Raw genomic sequence first — 17,428 nt, forward strand, 5'->3', positions numbered from 1 at the left:
ACATCTCCCTGGCTTGTATGGGTGTAATGGGGCATGGGATTTACAGATTTGGCAATAACTGAGAGATTGAAAAGATATGTGGCTTTTCCCCACAACTTTGCTTATTGAAACCCTCAGTTTATGCTGTGAAAAGAGCTTATTGTTTTCTTTCCATGTAAATCATCTTAGTTTTTATATGTTCATTTAAGAGTCTGTAATTTGGGTAGTGATATATTTTCTTTCCCCCCCTCCCCGGTACTGGAAATGGTAAGCAGAAGAAACTAATAGGAAATAGCAAGTGTCCTATAAATCAGTCCTTTCTTTTCCTCTGTCCCTCCCTCCCTGACCGTGTGTCTCTCTCTCTCTCTCTCTCTCTCTCTCTCTCTCTCTCTCTCTCTCTCTCTCTCTCCCTCCCTCCCTCCCTCCCTCCCTCCCTCCCTCCCTCTGTCTCTTCATTCTTTGTTTCCTCTCCTCTTTTCTCCTTTTCTTGCTCACTTCCCATCTATGTGTATGTATGTTAAATTGAGTCAATTAGAGAATTGTTTGTTGCAGTCAGACCAGCTGATGGTGAGTTTTCTCTGCTTTCATATGAGATTGCAGGTAGACTTGGGTTGGAGCAGCGTGGTTCTCCACGTTTGGGTCAAGCCTGTGGTGTAATATCCTTATTTGCTATTCTCATGCTCCCAAACTTTATTACAACTCCCTGGTAGACAAAAGTTACTCCTAAACTATTTGTCAAAATTAATGCTGAATAACATTGTTGTTTGAAAAAATAAGTATCAGTGTAAAAGTTAAGGAATTAATATGTGTCGATAATGTCACTTTTTCACGGACACATCATGTGTGTGAATTAGGTCAGCCATGTCATAGACTTCAGTTGTAACTTTAGATTCCTTATACCTTCAGGTATGTCCGAAATGTTTCATTATTATCTTCTAGAAAATCATTTCATTGTGTTTTAAAAAGCTGAAGTGTGGAATGGGGAAAGGACGAAGATCATAGGAATTATTGATCAAGATGCTACATCCAAACTTTCTTTTTTTTTAAGGATTTATTTATTTATACAAGCACCGGGGTACTGTCAGAAGTGGGGGAGGGTGAGAGAATTCACCAGAGCAGGGAACAGAACAGGCAGACTGAAGAAATACACTGCTGAGGGGAGCAGTGGGCTCGGCAGGGCGCCATGTGGGACCCTCGCCGGTGGCCGGGGATCGAACCGGCACTGCTGCCACCAGGGGAGGCCCCAAACTTTCTTTTTTAATGTTATCACCGCCACCACCATTTTAAATTTAAGTTTTCACTATGTTACTGTTCTTGTCCTCAGCCTTTCGGCATATAATTTATGTACAGAATTTATGCTGGATCCTTTTACTAAAGATATGATGAGATATTTATTGTAATTTGAGAAATATCTTCATTTCAAAATGTCATCATTTTTGCTCTGAATGATCAGAAAGAATGTAGCATATGTATGATTCATCTAATGAGAAATAGAACAGGAACATTAATATTATTTCAGGTCTTTCTTAATATTGGCACAGCTATGAATCAGCAAGACATTTTTTCCCCTAGTTTGAGATGTGAGATCCTAGACAATTAAAAATCTCACTGATGTTTCACCACCAGGTGATTCTATATTTGAAATTTTTTTCCAGTAAGTTTTCACCTTATATAGAGAAGAGAGCAGACAAGAAAAAAAAAAAAAAAAAAAAAAAGAGGATTGGTAATTGCTCTTCTCTCTGTGCTCTGTGTCCCTATAGATTTTCCTTTTTTAAACTTATGATTGAGAAATTCAGAGGTCTCCTCCCTCTACCTCCTTTGCTTGTCTAGAGATTTGTAATTCATCATTTCAGAGAAAATCATCTACTGCCATCCTGAAGGTCATTTACCTGAAAATGATAGAGAGCAGAGTCTGTTCAAACAATTGCTTAGTAATTATCTATCAGTTATCATTGTTCATTAGTTCTCTGTTTCAGAATCGAGGGTCTGCCTCCCCACTTCCCTCATACCCCCCAACACATTATCATAGAGCCTTCTGATTCATTCACATCCTTGAGCTAAATTTGCCACCCACTGTGTTCCTGTTGTTCTGTGTATGGTAGTGAAAAGATTTAATTGGATATTGTTGAAAAGACACAGAGGCTAACTCTCAATTTTCCTATGTAGTTTTTCTCTCTCCCTCTGCACTACCTCCTTTTCTTGATGAGAAAATTGTCCTCTCCATGGTAACAAAAAAAAAAAAAAAAAAGGCCCTCAAATGTTTGGTAGTAGTCGTTGCAAAGAACACAGGTCAAAAAGTAGATGAAGTTTAAAACTGAAAAGATGAAGTTTAAAACTGAAAAAAAAAAAACCTCTGGAAAGGAGGCTTCATGTTTGTGTGGGGGTCTGGAAGAGGAAGAATGAAGTTGGATGAGCAAAGCTGAGCTAAGGAGGAAGATGGAGTTTCTGTATCCCAGAAGACAGTGCTTCTTCCTTTCCTTCTGGCTGTCCCTCCCCCAAAGATAAGGACTTTATTCTGGAATCCTTCCAGGATTCACTCCTGAAGAGCTACTTGTCACAAAACAGCAACACCCTGATTTCCTCAGGGAGTCACCGTTCATTAATTTTATTTAATGGAACATTTTTGTGAGCTCCAGTTTCTACTTCTTAATAGGGACATTCAAATGGACGTTCAGTAGCAGAATGAAGAGGATACAACAATACACCTCTCCCAACTCCGAGGCCTCTGGTGAAACCAGGTCTGCCATGCAGAGTGGGATTCGCCCTGATGTAGGCCGTAGGTTGTGTGATTTTATAACCTTGTCACTGACTCACTCAGCACTGAACCAGTGCAAAGAAGCATGCCACAGTTTGACATGCTGTTAATGTTAAATGACTATAGAACCATCGTGATAGAACTGAGTATGGTGCTCCAAAATGTTCATGTGTAACCCTGACAGGATGAAACGGGCTTTGCAGAGGGGCTAAGTTAAGGATTTTGATTGAAGAGATTTTCATGGATTATCCTGGAGGGCCCAGGGAAATCACAGAGGGTCTTATATGAGAGAAGACAATGTGATATTGGAGGCAGAGTGCAAAAGAAATAGTCATTTGATGCTATGCTGCTGACTTTGAAGATGGAGGCGGGCTCAGAAGTCAGGGAGAGCAGGCAGCCTCTAGAACATGGAAAAAGCAAGGAAATAAATTCTTCCCTAGAGACTCCAAAAGTAGCCTCAGCTCTGCCAACAGCTTGTTTTTAACCCCTGATACCCATGGTCAGATTACTGACCTCCAGAACTATTAAAATAATAAATTTATGTTGTTTTAACCCACTAAGTTGGGAGTAGTTTTGTTGTAGCAGCTGTAGAAAACTAATATAGCCATGGACACTTAATATTAACCTATTTAGTACAATTGTAATACCAGCTTGATTATCAGGATTTTTTGTTGAATTATATGGAGTAAAGGTAGGGTAGAGAGAAAATGCTGTGGTCCCTCCATTTTAACCACAGAAATATGTATTTCTGCTGTTTAAAGTGACAGTTTGAAACATTCATTTGTAAAGTTTCGAGCCCTTAATCCCGAAAACAAATACAACAACGATGTAGATCTCTTTGTCTCAATTTAAAAAAAAAAAAAAAGAAGAAAGCAACCAATGACACTGCAATTATGTGGGCATTAGAAAAGAAGTGTCTATTTGGAAACCAAGTTGGAAAAAAAATGAGTAACAAAGCAATCGTGATTTTTCACGCCTGATCGTTTTTTACAGAGTGCTTTGCCCTCTCATTTATAACTGCAGTGACGTATTGATGGAGTTGATCGCTTGAGAAGTGCACTCACAGCCACAGTAAAGTGAACATTGAGAATGAGAAGAGGAGGCAGAGTAGCTGACCTTGTGGCAATCAGACAGGGGGAGACTTAGGAGGCAGGAGACCCGAATTCAGATGCTTCTCTACACCTAACTCAGTGGCTATCCTGGGAAGTCACTAATCTCAGAGCCTACTTCCTCATAGGAAGAAATGTACTTAATTGCCAGCTAGGTACAGTCGTTGCTTTTAAAACATCTTGCCAAGCTTCTGCTGCGTTGTACCTGCTCGGAAATTGTAGCTGCTTAAGAAATTATAACTGCTTGAGAAAAATGATGTCAGATATATATAAAAGAAAAGAAAAAAAATATAACTGCTTTAGACATTGTAGCTGCTGCAGAGAAAAACAGGGAAAGGAGATGCTGAGCCATTTTAGTCCACCTCCACCACGTTAGTTTTGTGGCCTTGGGTAGATTATGTGAACGCTGGGTGCTTCATTTTGCTTGTCTATAAAAATAAGATGGTCTCACTCATAGCAGGAATTTAGAAAACCTAAATAAGGGACCAGGGAAAAGACTGATCAATGCAAAGTAATAATCAAAATCAACAAGCAACTATTAAGCAGAGACATGCTGGGGGGGGATTAGGGAGGGGCAAGGAGAGGAAGAACTAGAGTCAAAATAAGGGGGGGGTGCAATTGTATGGGGCATATAACCAAAATGAAAATGCATACATTGTGCAAAGATGAAAAATGATGTAATAATTATATAAAATAAAATATTTTAAAAAAATAAAAAAAAATTAGAGTACCTAGCATAAGGGGTTGCTAATAGATAATATATACCTAATGTGCTCAGGACAGTAAATGTATGTAGGAAATGCACAGCAGCTAGATAGTGTTACAGTGTTATAACATATGCTATACATTGACCTGTAAAACAGTGAGCTTTCCGAGAAAGTCCTAGTAGATGTTTCTGGTGAATATTATGTTTAAGTGGATCAAGATTAGGAGCAGATAATTACTATTAACAGACTGCAAGATCACTCTATTAAATCCAAACTTCATCAGTTGCATCTCTGAGATTCCCTTCTGTCCTATTTTTTTTTCACCTACCACTTTGTGCTGCCCATTGTACAAATATTTTTGTAGAGTTATTTTATTTATGCATATAAGAACTGGGGTGTAGGACAGAGGTGTGGGGGGTGAGAGGATTCACCAGAGACAGACTGGGGAGCAGAACAGGTGCATGCACTGAAATACACTACTGAGGGGAGCAGCGGGGAGACAGGAGAGGTCTGCTGTGCCGTGTGGGTCAGGGATTGAACTCATGCTGCAGTGGCTGATGATAGCATGGCAGCACTGAGACTAACCCGTGTGCCACCAGGGAGGCCTCCCATTGTACAGATATTTGGTGCTTATGATTCCTCTTTAGTGACCAAGTACTATGAGTGACTTTTGTCATTACTAGTATATAATAGAACCTCTTTTATAAACTAAAAGCATGAAATTGTGTTTTCTCCCAGCTTACTTAGCTTTGTAAAGTTTCAATTGAAGTATTGACTCATTAACACCTGTTCTGGTTTCTGTTTTAGAGAAAATTTTCCCTCAAAGTAAGGTAGATCATCAATATGAGAGAAAGCAAGAGCGAGAGATGAGAATTAGTTCTTATTCTCTAGTGAGTATTAGAAGCAACTAGCAGTTCTGATTTATTTATTGTTATCAGTTTTTATCTAATCTCACACCACTAAAGTATTTGAGACAGCCTAGGATAAGCAGTTTTGTTCCCTTCATATAAATAAAACAGAAAAGTAGATAGAGAATTCTTAATGCAACCTTTCTCTAGGGACTCCTGCTTCCTTTCAAATTACTTAAAATGTATTGGAATGACTATTACTAATAAGCAACCTTTCCAATAAAACAGAATTCAACTTAACTCTTCCCTAATGTCAACAGCTTAGTTAGGTATGCAACATTATAACAACCATTTAAGAACTGATTATCCCTGCCCTTGGAGCAGCTTGAAGCTGGAAGTTAAGAGACTGTATATGGGCCTCCCTGGTGGCCCAAGGGGTTGAACGCAGTGCTGTGAAGCTGTCTGTGGCCTTTGTGGTGTGAGTTCGATCCCCTGTCCATGACCTTTGTGGTGAGAGTTCGATCCCCGGCTGGCCAGGAGCAACCCACATGGCGTTGCAGACCTCTCCTGTCTCGCCCGCTCCTCCCTCAGCAGTATATTTTGGTACATCTCCCTGTTCTGCTCCCCTCTCTCTCTGGTGAATCTTCTCACCCCCCATGACTCTGGCCTGTACCCCACTTCTGGAAAAAAAAAACAGAGGCTATATATGTTTCCCTATCAAGCAGAACATACAGTTTCCATAGTCCTCGGCATCGGCTTCATTGGAGTTGAGTTGAATGTTTGCTTGGAACTACGCCACATAAAGCAATCCCCCTACACCCCGCAGCTGGGATCCTTCATGCTGCAGGGTAAGTGTGTGATTTACAGGCACAGTGTGCTAACATAGACTCATTTTGATAGTATGAGAACTAGTATGGTCTAGGGAATAGAAAAGTATATCTGAGGTTCTCCCCATAGAATATGTGCCCTCCTTTAAAAGCTGTCACACTGCAAGTTCCAATTGAGTTAAAGGCTGTTGTGCTCCTACAGGGAAATCTATTCTATTGTAATTTTTATATCCCCCAATAACGGTCTGTTCTTTGTTTACTGAAGAGAGCTTTTATGTCATGAAATGGTATTTTTTTGACAGAAAAGCAAAATCGTTGTTTTATTATAGAAATTTTCCTCTTACAACAGCAAAAATAAATAGCTCATTTCTTAAGCTCCTGATCAATGTCTGACACCTCCTACCCCCAGCAACACTTCACTGCAAGTGTATTAACACTCCATAATGGCAACGCTACTCACCTACCAAGAACTGAGCTTCACAAATGATTTACAGCTAAGCCAGGGCTTAAACACAGTGCACCCAATCAAAGGCAGATTTTTATCTTTTCCCCAGTCATATAATTTTTGAGAAAAAACAGATTAATGTCAGTCTCTGAGAATATGCAAAATATGTTGTCTATTTTGAAGCATGAGATCCAATTGTTAAACTTTTTGTTCCTTCTATGCAAGTCTAAATGACACGTATGACAATATTTTGATGCTAAAGTATGATATAGATTTTCCACATGCTTCTCCATTCAAATATTGCCACTTCTTCTAAATGCATGTAGGTGTATATGTGTCCCCTCTCTCTCTTCCCCCACCCAACTTCGTTGTAAAATTCAAAGAGGTTCCCAGACCATTCAGATATCTTTCCTTAGCAAGAACACAACTTGTTTGCTATTCATGTATTCATGTGGTGTTATCTTCACTGTATAGCCCTGGGAACTGGGTGAAATCAGAAGATTGAAACTTGATGAATGAAATGGAGTCTATATAACATATTCTTCCATTGCTATTACTATAAAGAAACCTGGTCTAGCCATATTTGACTAATTTCTACCTAAGGTATTTGAATTCTCACACATAGATTTATTGCTTTAATTTCTCCAAGACTGGTTGATATAAGTATAATTATCCTCATTTTATAGATGAATAAACTGAGCCTGATTCTATCCCTCTATATGCGACATGAATTGAACAGCTGTGCCAATTATTTTGATAATTCGAGTCTTAACATCTACCATTTGAAGATAGGGAAAGAGCACTTGGGGCCTTGAATTACACCGATTGACAGTGTACATGAGTTAATCACCTCTGGATAATCGCTCATTGCTCCACTTGACTTGCCATCCCCAGGTAGCATCACAGAACAGTGACATTCCTTGCTCTGCCTCAGTTTGATGACTGCTGTTCGCAATAAAAAACCAAGGTTCTTGTCTCAATAACTAAGTAAGTGCCCTTTCTAACATGTTTTGCAAACAGGAAAAGGCTGAATGCATTTTCAGCATAACCTTTTGTTTGCTTTGACTTTTTATCTTTGAAGGGATTAGTACAGTGCTTGTTAAATAACAGTCAGTTTCCTACCCTAGAAAGGGAATTTTTCTCCCAAGACTCATTTCCCAAGGAAACTATCATAGGTTGAATGCAATAATAGATACTAAAGGACATTGAAAAGATCATAAAAGGTGACATCATATTATATTGATAATTCTTATTGCCACTGATAATAATCTTTGAAGTTTTTACTTCTGGAGAGAACCCAATTTTCTATCATAGTCTGAAAGACTGTTCTTTAGAGTAGGAACTTAATTATTTGACAAAACATTCTCAATGTTTACTTTTTTTTCTAAACTGAAACTTCAGTCTCTTTTTATCCCCCTTTTGAATTTAATATTACAAATGGCATCAGACAATCAACTTAAAAGTTATCTGAGACAGGGTTTTTTTTTCATTTTATCATTTTTATTATGGCAACATTGGTTTACAACCAATGATTTAGGGGTATGGGTCCACACCTTTTCAAATATATGTTCCCACAATACCCCCATCACCAAACCTGGAACAGATTTTTAGAAGCAATGGGGTTGATTTTTTTTTTTTTTATTACAAGCACTGGCATTATCTTCTCCCTAAATAAAAGGATAAAAGAAGTTAAATATTTTTACATGTTTCCATTACTGCAGAGCTTTCCTCCCCATTCCTTTCCAAGCTCTCTAGTATATTCACTCTTCTTCATATTGGTTTAAGTTCAATTCTTGTTGTGGAATCTTCTCTCTCATCATTAGATTACTATCAAGCCTATTCATCCTTTTAAGTTACAGATCATGTTCCTGGTCCTCTTGGCCTTTTCCCTGAATATGCTCCTATTAAAATTCCATTCTTCAGAATCTGTTTAGCATAGACACTGCTATATGTATAGTTTATTGCATTTGTTATTTACATTTTGGCTTCTGTTATTCGTTAAGTGCATATGTGAGCACAGGTGGGCAGATTTAAAGGCTGTCTCTTCAACTACTTTGCAAGTTCATTGAATTCATTGGGGATGTTCTTTTATGCCTCCTCTACCACCCACAAAACATATTATCTATGGTAGTGTACTGTGCGTAGGATACTGCCAATATTTCCTGCCTATTTCATTGATTAGCACTCAATTTCCTGTCAGCTCTAGTCTCCTTTATCTGGCTTTCCTACAGGCTTTGGACAACATCATTAGGATGCAAATCAAGATGTTCTGTGCCAGGCTAAATATTGTAAATAGTGCCCTCAGAGTGTTACCTTTCACTACTTACGCTATATAATTTATTCTCCATTTAATTTGGTTCACTTATAATTCAATTTGCTATATAGGGTACTTTGATTCAATTAAAGAAATTTATCTTGTTGAAGTTGAAGCAATTCTGATAAATGTTATTCAAGGTATAACAAGAAATGGATAATGGAAAACTTGAATGAGAATAGTCCAAAAATATGTATATTGGAAAATGATTTCAGTTTTCCTTTTCTCTAAAATATCTGTAGGGAGAAAAAATTATATCACTTAATTTACTGGGTCATAACATCAAAAGCCTGCAAATGTGATGCTCATGACAAAAACCTATCATAAAACTGCCCCAATTATCCTTTGTCAATATGCTAAATTTACAGAACAATAGGTTTTCAAGAAATGCGAACAATGTAGAATAACTAATAGATCTAGTGTTGAATAGCTAAAAATATCAGCGCCCTTTCTATCAGCTTAGAAATGTATTTGCAAATCATTATCAACAAATTGTAGCCTAACATTCTTCTTTCTTCTTGACTTTGAAATGATATTTCAAGATCCCCAATTTAGACCACATTATTTACTTACTGGCATGTGGAACTGAAAGAATTTTTTATTTTTTGCATGTTAAGGGTTTTATGAAATCACAAGGAAATCAATCCTTTAAGTTTCCCATGACAGAATAACTTGGAAATGATCACCATAATCTCTTTTTCAACAATGAGATGGAATTTATTTTAAAAATAACATACTAATAGTAGATTATCTTTGTATTACAATGTTACAAAAAAAGGCATAGAATTTGGGAGACTTAAGATACATTTTTAAGCCACCAAGAATGCCAACCAATAAGAAAAGCATTCATTGCAAAGAAATAGAGAAATAAATTTTACTGACTGTCCTTTAGTTTTTGAGTTTGATAGTAATTTCTTAAATAGCTATCATAATTTTCATTTTAAAGGTAACCAAAGAATCAGTAGTTTTTCTAATACTGATAAACACTGCTTGAAACAGGAATATGTATTTCAGTAATTTTCACACCCTTCCAATTATAATTATTTTTTATCACTTTGCCTATTGTGACCAATTAGTCAATCAACACTGTTACCTGCTTACTATATTTCCAGAAAAGGACCAAAAATAATCCAGAAAGAATAAGGTTACAAAGGTATGGGATTACAAAAATCTCAGTTTCCATAGTTTCAGTTATTATAGTCTTCTCTGCTTTCCATTTCCTCTTGATGAAATCCAAATACCTCAAACTGATTTATTAAAAAGTCAACCAGGGCCTCCCCTGGTGGCGCAGCGGTTGAGCGCTGTGCTGCAAAGCTGCCCCCAGCCTCTGCAGTGCCGGTTCGATCCCCAGCTGCCGGCGAGGGTCCCACATGGCGCACAGGCCTCTCCTGCCGTGCCCGCTGCTCCCCTCAGCAGTGTATTTCTTTGTCAGTCTACCTGTTCTGTTTCCTGCTCTGGCTCTGGTGAATTCTCTCACCCTCCCGCGCTTCTGACTGTACCCAGTGCTTGTATAAATAAATAAATCAATCTTTAAAAAAATCCAACCATGAGTGACTTCTACCAAGCTCACCTAAATTTATCTCCTATTATTTCCAATGAATTCCAAACACCAGCCAGCCCAGCTGAGGATGTTACACTAAGTGAAACAAGTCAAACGCAGAAACACAAATACTGTGTAATCTCATATGTGTAATCTAAAAAAAAGTTGCATTCAGAGAAACAGAATAGAATGATGGGAATGATGGTTGCCAGGGGTTGGGAAGTAAGGGAAATGGAAAGTTGGTGATAGAGTACAAACTTCCAGTTACAATTCTAGAGATGTCGTGTGCAACGTGGTAGCTTCATTAGCAATAATGTATACTTGAAATGTATATACCACATGCACACACACACACACAAACAAAAGGTTACTGAGGTGATGGGTATATTAACTAGTTTAACTTGTTTGATTATTGGTATCACGGTGTTTATATATCGCAGAATATCTTCTTGTAGACCTTTATGTACAATTTCTGTTGGTCATACAAATACACATATGTATATGTGCCCAATTAAAGCAGTAAAACTGTGAAATAGAAGTCCGAGAAACAATATCATTTGTATGATTTAGACAGAGAAGAACTAAAGACTTCATAAACTCTACTTCCTTCAGAAGACCCTCCTTGACCCCTCCGTTTGGTTAACTGTCCCTGCTAAATGCTGTGATAACTCCCCACACCTCCCCTACCATAATATTCAGCTCAGTTATATTGTAATTGCTTACTGCCTGTCCTTAGGACTACTTCACTTTCTCCTTGAAATGAAGATACTTAGCTCCTACACAATTGTATCCCCTGTGCCCAGCTCAATGACTGAAGTAACATAAGCACTAAAAAAATGTTGTTGAAATACAAATTGGAAGACATTTTACAAAACACCTGGCTTGTATTCTTCAATCAGTGATAGGAAGTTCAAAGAAAGGCAAAGAACTATTTCATATTAAAGGAGACTAAAGAGAGGTGACAACTAAATACAGTTCATGAGCCTGCACTAATAAAGCCAATTAATAGCTGTCATACTATGAATAGGGAATATGGATTAGATTATAGTACTAAAGTTATGTCAAATTCCTGACTTGGAAATTAAGTTGAGGTTATATAAGGAATATTTTTTGTTCTTAAGAAATAAGTATTGAAGAGTAAAGGGCATGATATCTGCATATCATCCTCAAATGGTTCCAAATACACTACATATATATTACATATATAGATATATTGACACAAAAATGATAACTATAAACAAAATGTGGCAAAATATTGACAGTCTGGGTGAAGGATGAATTAGAGTACTTTGATCTTGCAAATTTCCTATAAATTTGAAATTACATAAAAATAAGATGTTTTTTAAAGTATTTCTTGAATGAATGAAGAAAGAGATAATCATAGAAAATGTAAAGCAGAAGTTCACCCAGAGAGATGCTGATAGATCATTGAGAGAAATACAGAAGCTACGCCAAGCAGGAAAGTATCCAAGCTGTTCAAAATGTCAATGAGAAGTGAGGAAGTGGAAGACATCAAAGACGGCTTTGGAGTTGGCCAATCTATTTGGAGAGGCAGCTGAATGCAAGAATAGAAGCCAGAATTAAGGTGCTCAGTGAGGCAGTTGAAAGCTAGACAGATGATTAGCATCTTCACAGGTAAAACTCCTTGAGTTACCAGAAAGGCTACAATTTAGTACCTACCTGAGTTAAATGCGTCTTTGCTTTCATATATAAAGTAGTCCTGTAAATGATTTCATCTTGTCGATCTTTAATGTCAATGTTTAAAAGTTGTAAATAAGAGTGTAAGGTCTACGTTTTGACTTTATGTGTAAGCTTAATTTGTTTATTTCCTGAAAATGGCAGCAACTGAAAATCATCAAGGACCTTTGTTCTAACTGTAACTCGTGAATGCTACTGATTGTACAAAGTATAAAAAGTATAAAGTATTTTTGTTAAGCTCTTTCCTTAGATATATGAACCCTAACTATTCAAGTAAATATCAAGTTTTCTATTTGAGTATGATTTAGGTAGAATTCCATTTTAACAAGTACAACAACAAAATGTAATTCTTTCTAAAAGCATAAAATGACCTACTTATAGTATATATGGCATCATTGTTTAACTCTCTTTTATATGGGATTGCTATTTATAACCTCTTCCCGCCACCCTGGGGGGACTTAGTAGGATTAAAAGCTTCTGATTCACTTTGTATTTGAAGATTTTTTTTTTCCTCCATCTTTGCTCAGCTAGTGGAATCCATGATGAATTCTCATCTCCAAGGGGTAAGCTGTTTTTAGTTAAAGCCCTCTAGCTGGCTTAGGACTCCTTAGAAATAGCATTGATTCCTTCCTTCTCCTGTGTTTGTTTCTTCCAGAATGAGAGAATTCATACAGACATGATCAATTATCATGCTTAGGTACTGTTAAGCATGTAATGGTTTTAGTTTTGTTCACTTCAATTATACATGTAATGAATAGCTGGGCTCAGAAAAATAAAAAAGCATATTTACCATTCTACTTGTTTAGCATGTTGTAGGGTAAGTAAAGTATCAGGCTTTTCTGCCCTCCCGCCATTAGGGTTGGTGCTGAATCCCTGTGGTCCTGAATGCATGCCTGATGGCTAACACCTGGAGTAGGGTGTGGGCATGCTTAGATGGGATCACCTGGGCTGAGAGACTGGGCTTATAAGGGCGGCGTCACGGGGACGCCAGCAGAACAAACGGAGGAACCACGAGAGAAGCAGAGAGAAAGCGAGAGAAGGCCGGAGAGCCCAGAAAGAGTGAAGACTTGCTGGGGGCTGGGAGGCCTGCCAGCCTCCCGGCCCCCCAGCACCTCTGTCAGCCATGTACCTGCTAAATAGCCTGCAGAAGCCACTGAGGCCTCCAGGACTCTCTCCTCCTTTATCCCATCTGCTCATATCATAGAAAATCTGCACCGTGCCCAGTCCTGCCACTACACAAGTGCAACGGTGAGAGCATGAGACTGGGGACCGAGAAACAGAATTTCATATGTGGATTCTTTGGAGGTGGATAGTTTGACTAATGATTTAATCTAAGGTGTTCCATTTATGGGGTGGCTCAGTGGAATAGAGGTGAAGGTCATTGCATTTGAGAAGTTTTGCTGTTATGAAACTAAATTGTAAATGAAATTCGAATAGCAAATAGAATACAATCAAATGAAAAGGAAAAAGTATTCTCTCATGTTTATAGGTATTCTGTTCATTAGTCAGAAGGTCTTTGAGTCACTGTTTTTATGTCTTAATGAAAAAAGACTCAAATATATGTCATATTCAACCCCTTTATTTCTGGAAAGAAAATCAAAGGAGAAACTTGCCACTCTACTGAGAAACCACATTCTATAGCAATATGTATTACTTTACAGCTTCTTTTTTGAAGTGTTTATTTGTATGTATTGACCAAAGCATAAGATAAAGAGTAGTGATTTTTAAAAAAATACTTTAGAAGTACACAGTTTTATTGCAGTTGTAAATTTCCTTAGCTTTTTAAGAAGTTGCTTCAAAGGATGTCATTAATAATCTTCTCAGGTGCTTAAGAAGCATGTGTCTGTCAGCAGAATTAGAGAATCACCCAACTAGAGAACAGGTTTCACAATACCTTGAGTCCTATTTTGTTCATTAGAAAGGAAAATGGCTTGTTTTAAGTCTAAATTGACATGCTCGCTAATTTCAGTAGCAAAAGCTGTTCATTGTGGTCAGATTTAATTTAGACCTTGATAAGGTTCAGATTAAAGTTGACCAAGTTACTCCCACAACATACTTCTTAAGTGAACTTTGTAATCTTAAAAGAAAGGGAAAAGTATAGCCAACATTGAGTTACCTATCCAAAATTGAGAAGCAAAAGACCAGCCTGGTTGTATGAGAGTGAATTAATATTAAATACAAGAAAAGTAACAATAAAGATATTTTTTATCATATAAAAATTCCAAATATGAAAAAACACAAATTTTCATTTAAATTACATACACTATACCTTGCGCATTTGTCCACTACTACATCCATCGCACCAAAATAAATGAGTAGCAGTTGATATTTATACTGTTAATGAATGAGTAGATAAATTTGTGTCCTTTGCCAGCTGTATATTTTTAGACTTTGTTAAATTTGGAGAGAAGGTTTGGCTTGATCTGAGGTTTCTGGTTAAGTTTGTTTTGTTTTTAAATCAACTATTGAATGTATTAAACATTTAACAGTTAGGAATTCCAAAGCACTTTGTTACTTTGCTGTGTCTCAGATAACCAGAGTTGAACATTCTAAGCCTGGAAACTATCCCATGGTATATAATCTATCTGCTACTGTATGGTTTCTACTTTAGAATTTGTGCAGTGCTCTCCTACTGACTTATGCCACTTACTTCAATGGCTGTCTTTGGCAATTTGTTCCATATTTCAAACACCCTTTTGTGTAAAGAAACCATAAAAGCTAGAAACCTGAAAATTGGATTTTTCTTCTGAGCAATCACAGCTTACAAATGTGGAAAATTTGTTAAAAGTTAGCCCCTCCAATTTTTCAGCACATAGAGGGGGAAATGTTCGAAATAGATGTGTAATATTTGGATAAGTTCTCCCATTATTTGAATACTACCAAAAGCAATTGAACTTAAATCACAAGACCTAGTATCCAATCTTTTCACAAAAAAAAAAAAAAATCCCACTATAGAATCATCACAATTTGGTTGTTCCAAAACCAAAAATTCTCAGAAAATCAACCAGAGTCAAAGTTTCATCAGTATGATTATCTACTACATTTTATCTCTTCACTTTTGTTAGCCTGAAACATGGGAGTTAAAATCCTAAAGACTTCTGGTTTGGTTTCCAGTGTGGCTATTAGGAGAACAAAATTGAGAATCCTTGTAAAACAGCTATCACATAGTGGTTATAAAATAATAAATACTCATAATATTTTTTAAAGATTTATTTATTTATGCATACAAGAGCTGGGGCACAGGCCAGAGGTGCAGGGGGTGAGGGGATTCACCAAAGCCAGAGCAAGGAACAGAACAGGCAGCCTGACTGCAATACACTGCTGAGGGGAGCAGTGGGAGAGACAGGAAAGGTCTGCGCCATGTGAGTTTCTCTCTGGCCGGCCAGGAATCGAACTCATGCTGTAGAGGCCACTGATTGCCTCAGAGTGTGGTGCTTAGCCCCTTATACCACCAGGGAGGCCCAAATACTCATAATATTCACCCAAACTAAAAACTAAAATAAATATATAGAGAGATATATATCTGTATATATCTATATATCTACATATATATATATATATATACACATTCAGTTTTAGAACAAAAGCAAGGGAGAGATCTTATTTTTCACAACTTCTTTGTAAATATCACTGAAATTTGGATCCATTAGTGTAAAGAGAATAAGATGACAGAGACAATAGACAGGCAGATGAGGGAAGGAGGGATTTCTTGATGATTATCATTAACACCTATAAAATTTACAAAAGTGTTGACTTAAATGTATTTAGTTCATTTATTTAAAGCAGTATTAAGATCAGTTGTAACACAGAATATGAAAGCTCATGTCCACTCTCCTACTTTTTAAACTTGCTGAAACTCATTTTATAGGTGAGGAATCTCAGATATAAAGAAGTTAAATGAGATATCTCTTAAATTACTTCTGTGCTTCTTCTGTTTCTAAAACATATGCCTTAATTTTGATGCCACACAGAATGAGATTGCAAGCATATATAGTATATATAGCTCTCTTTCTCTTAAATACATTATTATAATTCAAAATTATGTTTCTTGGGCCTCCCCTGGTGGTGCAGCAGTTGAGCCCTGGGCTGCAAAGCTGCCCGCAGGCTCTGTAGCGCCGGTTCGATCCCCGGCCACTGGGAAGGGTCCCATATGGCATGACAGGCCTCTCCTGCCACGCCCGCTGCTCCCCTCAGCAGTGTATTTCTTTGTCAGTGTGCCTGTTCTGTTCCCCGCTCTGGTGAATTCTCTCACCCTCCCGCACGTCTGACTGTTCCCAGTGCTTGTATAAATTAATTTTAAAAAATTACGTTTCTTACCTATGGCACTCATATATGGTTTAAGTAAACGGGGGTTTTCTGCAGTACCTCTGTCTAAGCTCTTAAATAGTGAAACAAATCTATAATCAAGATTTTCATTTGAAATATTTTTGGCATCTAATGAAACACTCTTCCTGTTAAATTGTTCTCTGCAAAGCCTGACACATTAGAGATTTATATTCAGTAACATCTTTTTTATTTCTAAAAGTGCATTGGCTGGTTTGAATATTACACTTTACTTTGTATCACATAAAAGCAATGTGTAAGGCTGAAGAACCTCAATATTAAGTTATGTTTGTTTCTTCAGGCAACACTACAAGATTTGGAACAGAGGCGCCCCCAGTTGGAAGAACTCATTACTGCTGCCCAGAATTTGAAAAACAAGACCAGCAACCAAGAGGCTAGAACAATCATTACTGATCGAAGTAAGTCTTTTAACAGGCATGTGAAACTTAAAGACATACGAAAGTTTCAGTAACAATTTACATTCCTTTACCTCCATCACATTTATAAGAAATGTGATGTTGGGCCTCCCCTGGTGGCGCAGCGGTTGAGCACTGGGTTGCGAGGCTGCCCGCAGCCTCTGCAGCACCAGTTTGATCCCCGGCCACTGGCGAGGGTCCCACCAAAAAAAAAAAAAAAAAAAAAAGGAAGAAAGAAAGGTGATGTTTACAACAAATGTGATGATTACAAACTAGTTGTAAATTATAAATGCTAAGATTTTTAGTCCATAAATTTATCTTGCAATGACGATGGTATTCTGTGGAATGGTGGAACTAGAATTTTCGTCAGTTCACACTTAGGTAGTTGCAAACCTTGGAACGGAGGGCCTGGCATGCATGGTGTGGCAGATCATTTGCTCCCAAGTTGTCTATCTGGGCTGCATCCA

At 37.5% G+C, this 17,428-nt stretch overlaps 1 protein-coding gene across 1 annotated transcript in view; it reads left to right on the plus strand.

Moving 5' to 3' along the window:
• The window catches only part of DMD (dystrophin), a 1,988,221-nt gene that overhangs the window by 1,404,043 nt on the left and 566,750 nt on the right, over positions 1 to 17,428 (plus strand). Inside the window, 1 exon segment of the mRNA XM_054695791.1 lies at positions 16,847 to 16,964. Coding sequence (XP_054551766.1) covers positions 16,847 to 16,964 — 118 coding nt within the window.

The sequence above is a fragment of the Talpa occidentalis genome, unplaced genomic scaffold, assembly GCF_014898055.3.
Source record: "Talpa occidentalis isolate TD23 unplaced genomic scaffold, MPIMG_talOcc4v2.1 talOcc4.15, whole genome shotgun sequence".
Taxonomy (NCBI): Eukaryota; Metazoa; Chordata; class Mammalia; order Eulipotyphla; family Talpidae; genus Talpa; species Talpa occidentalis.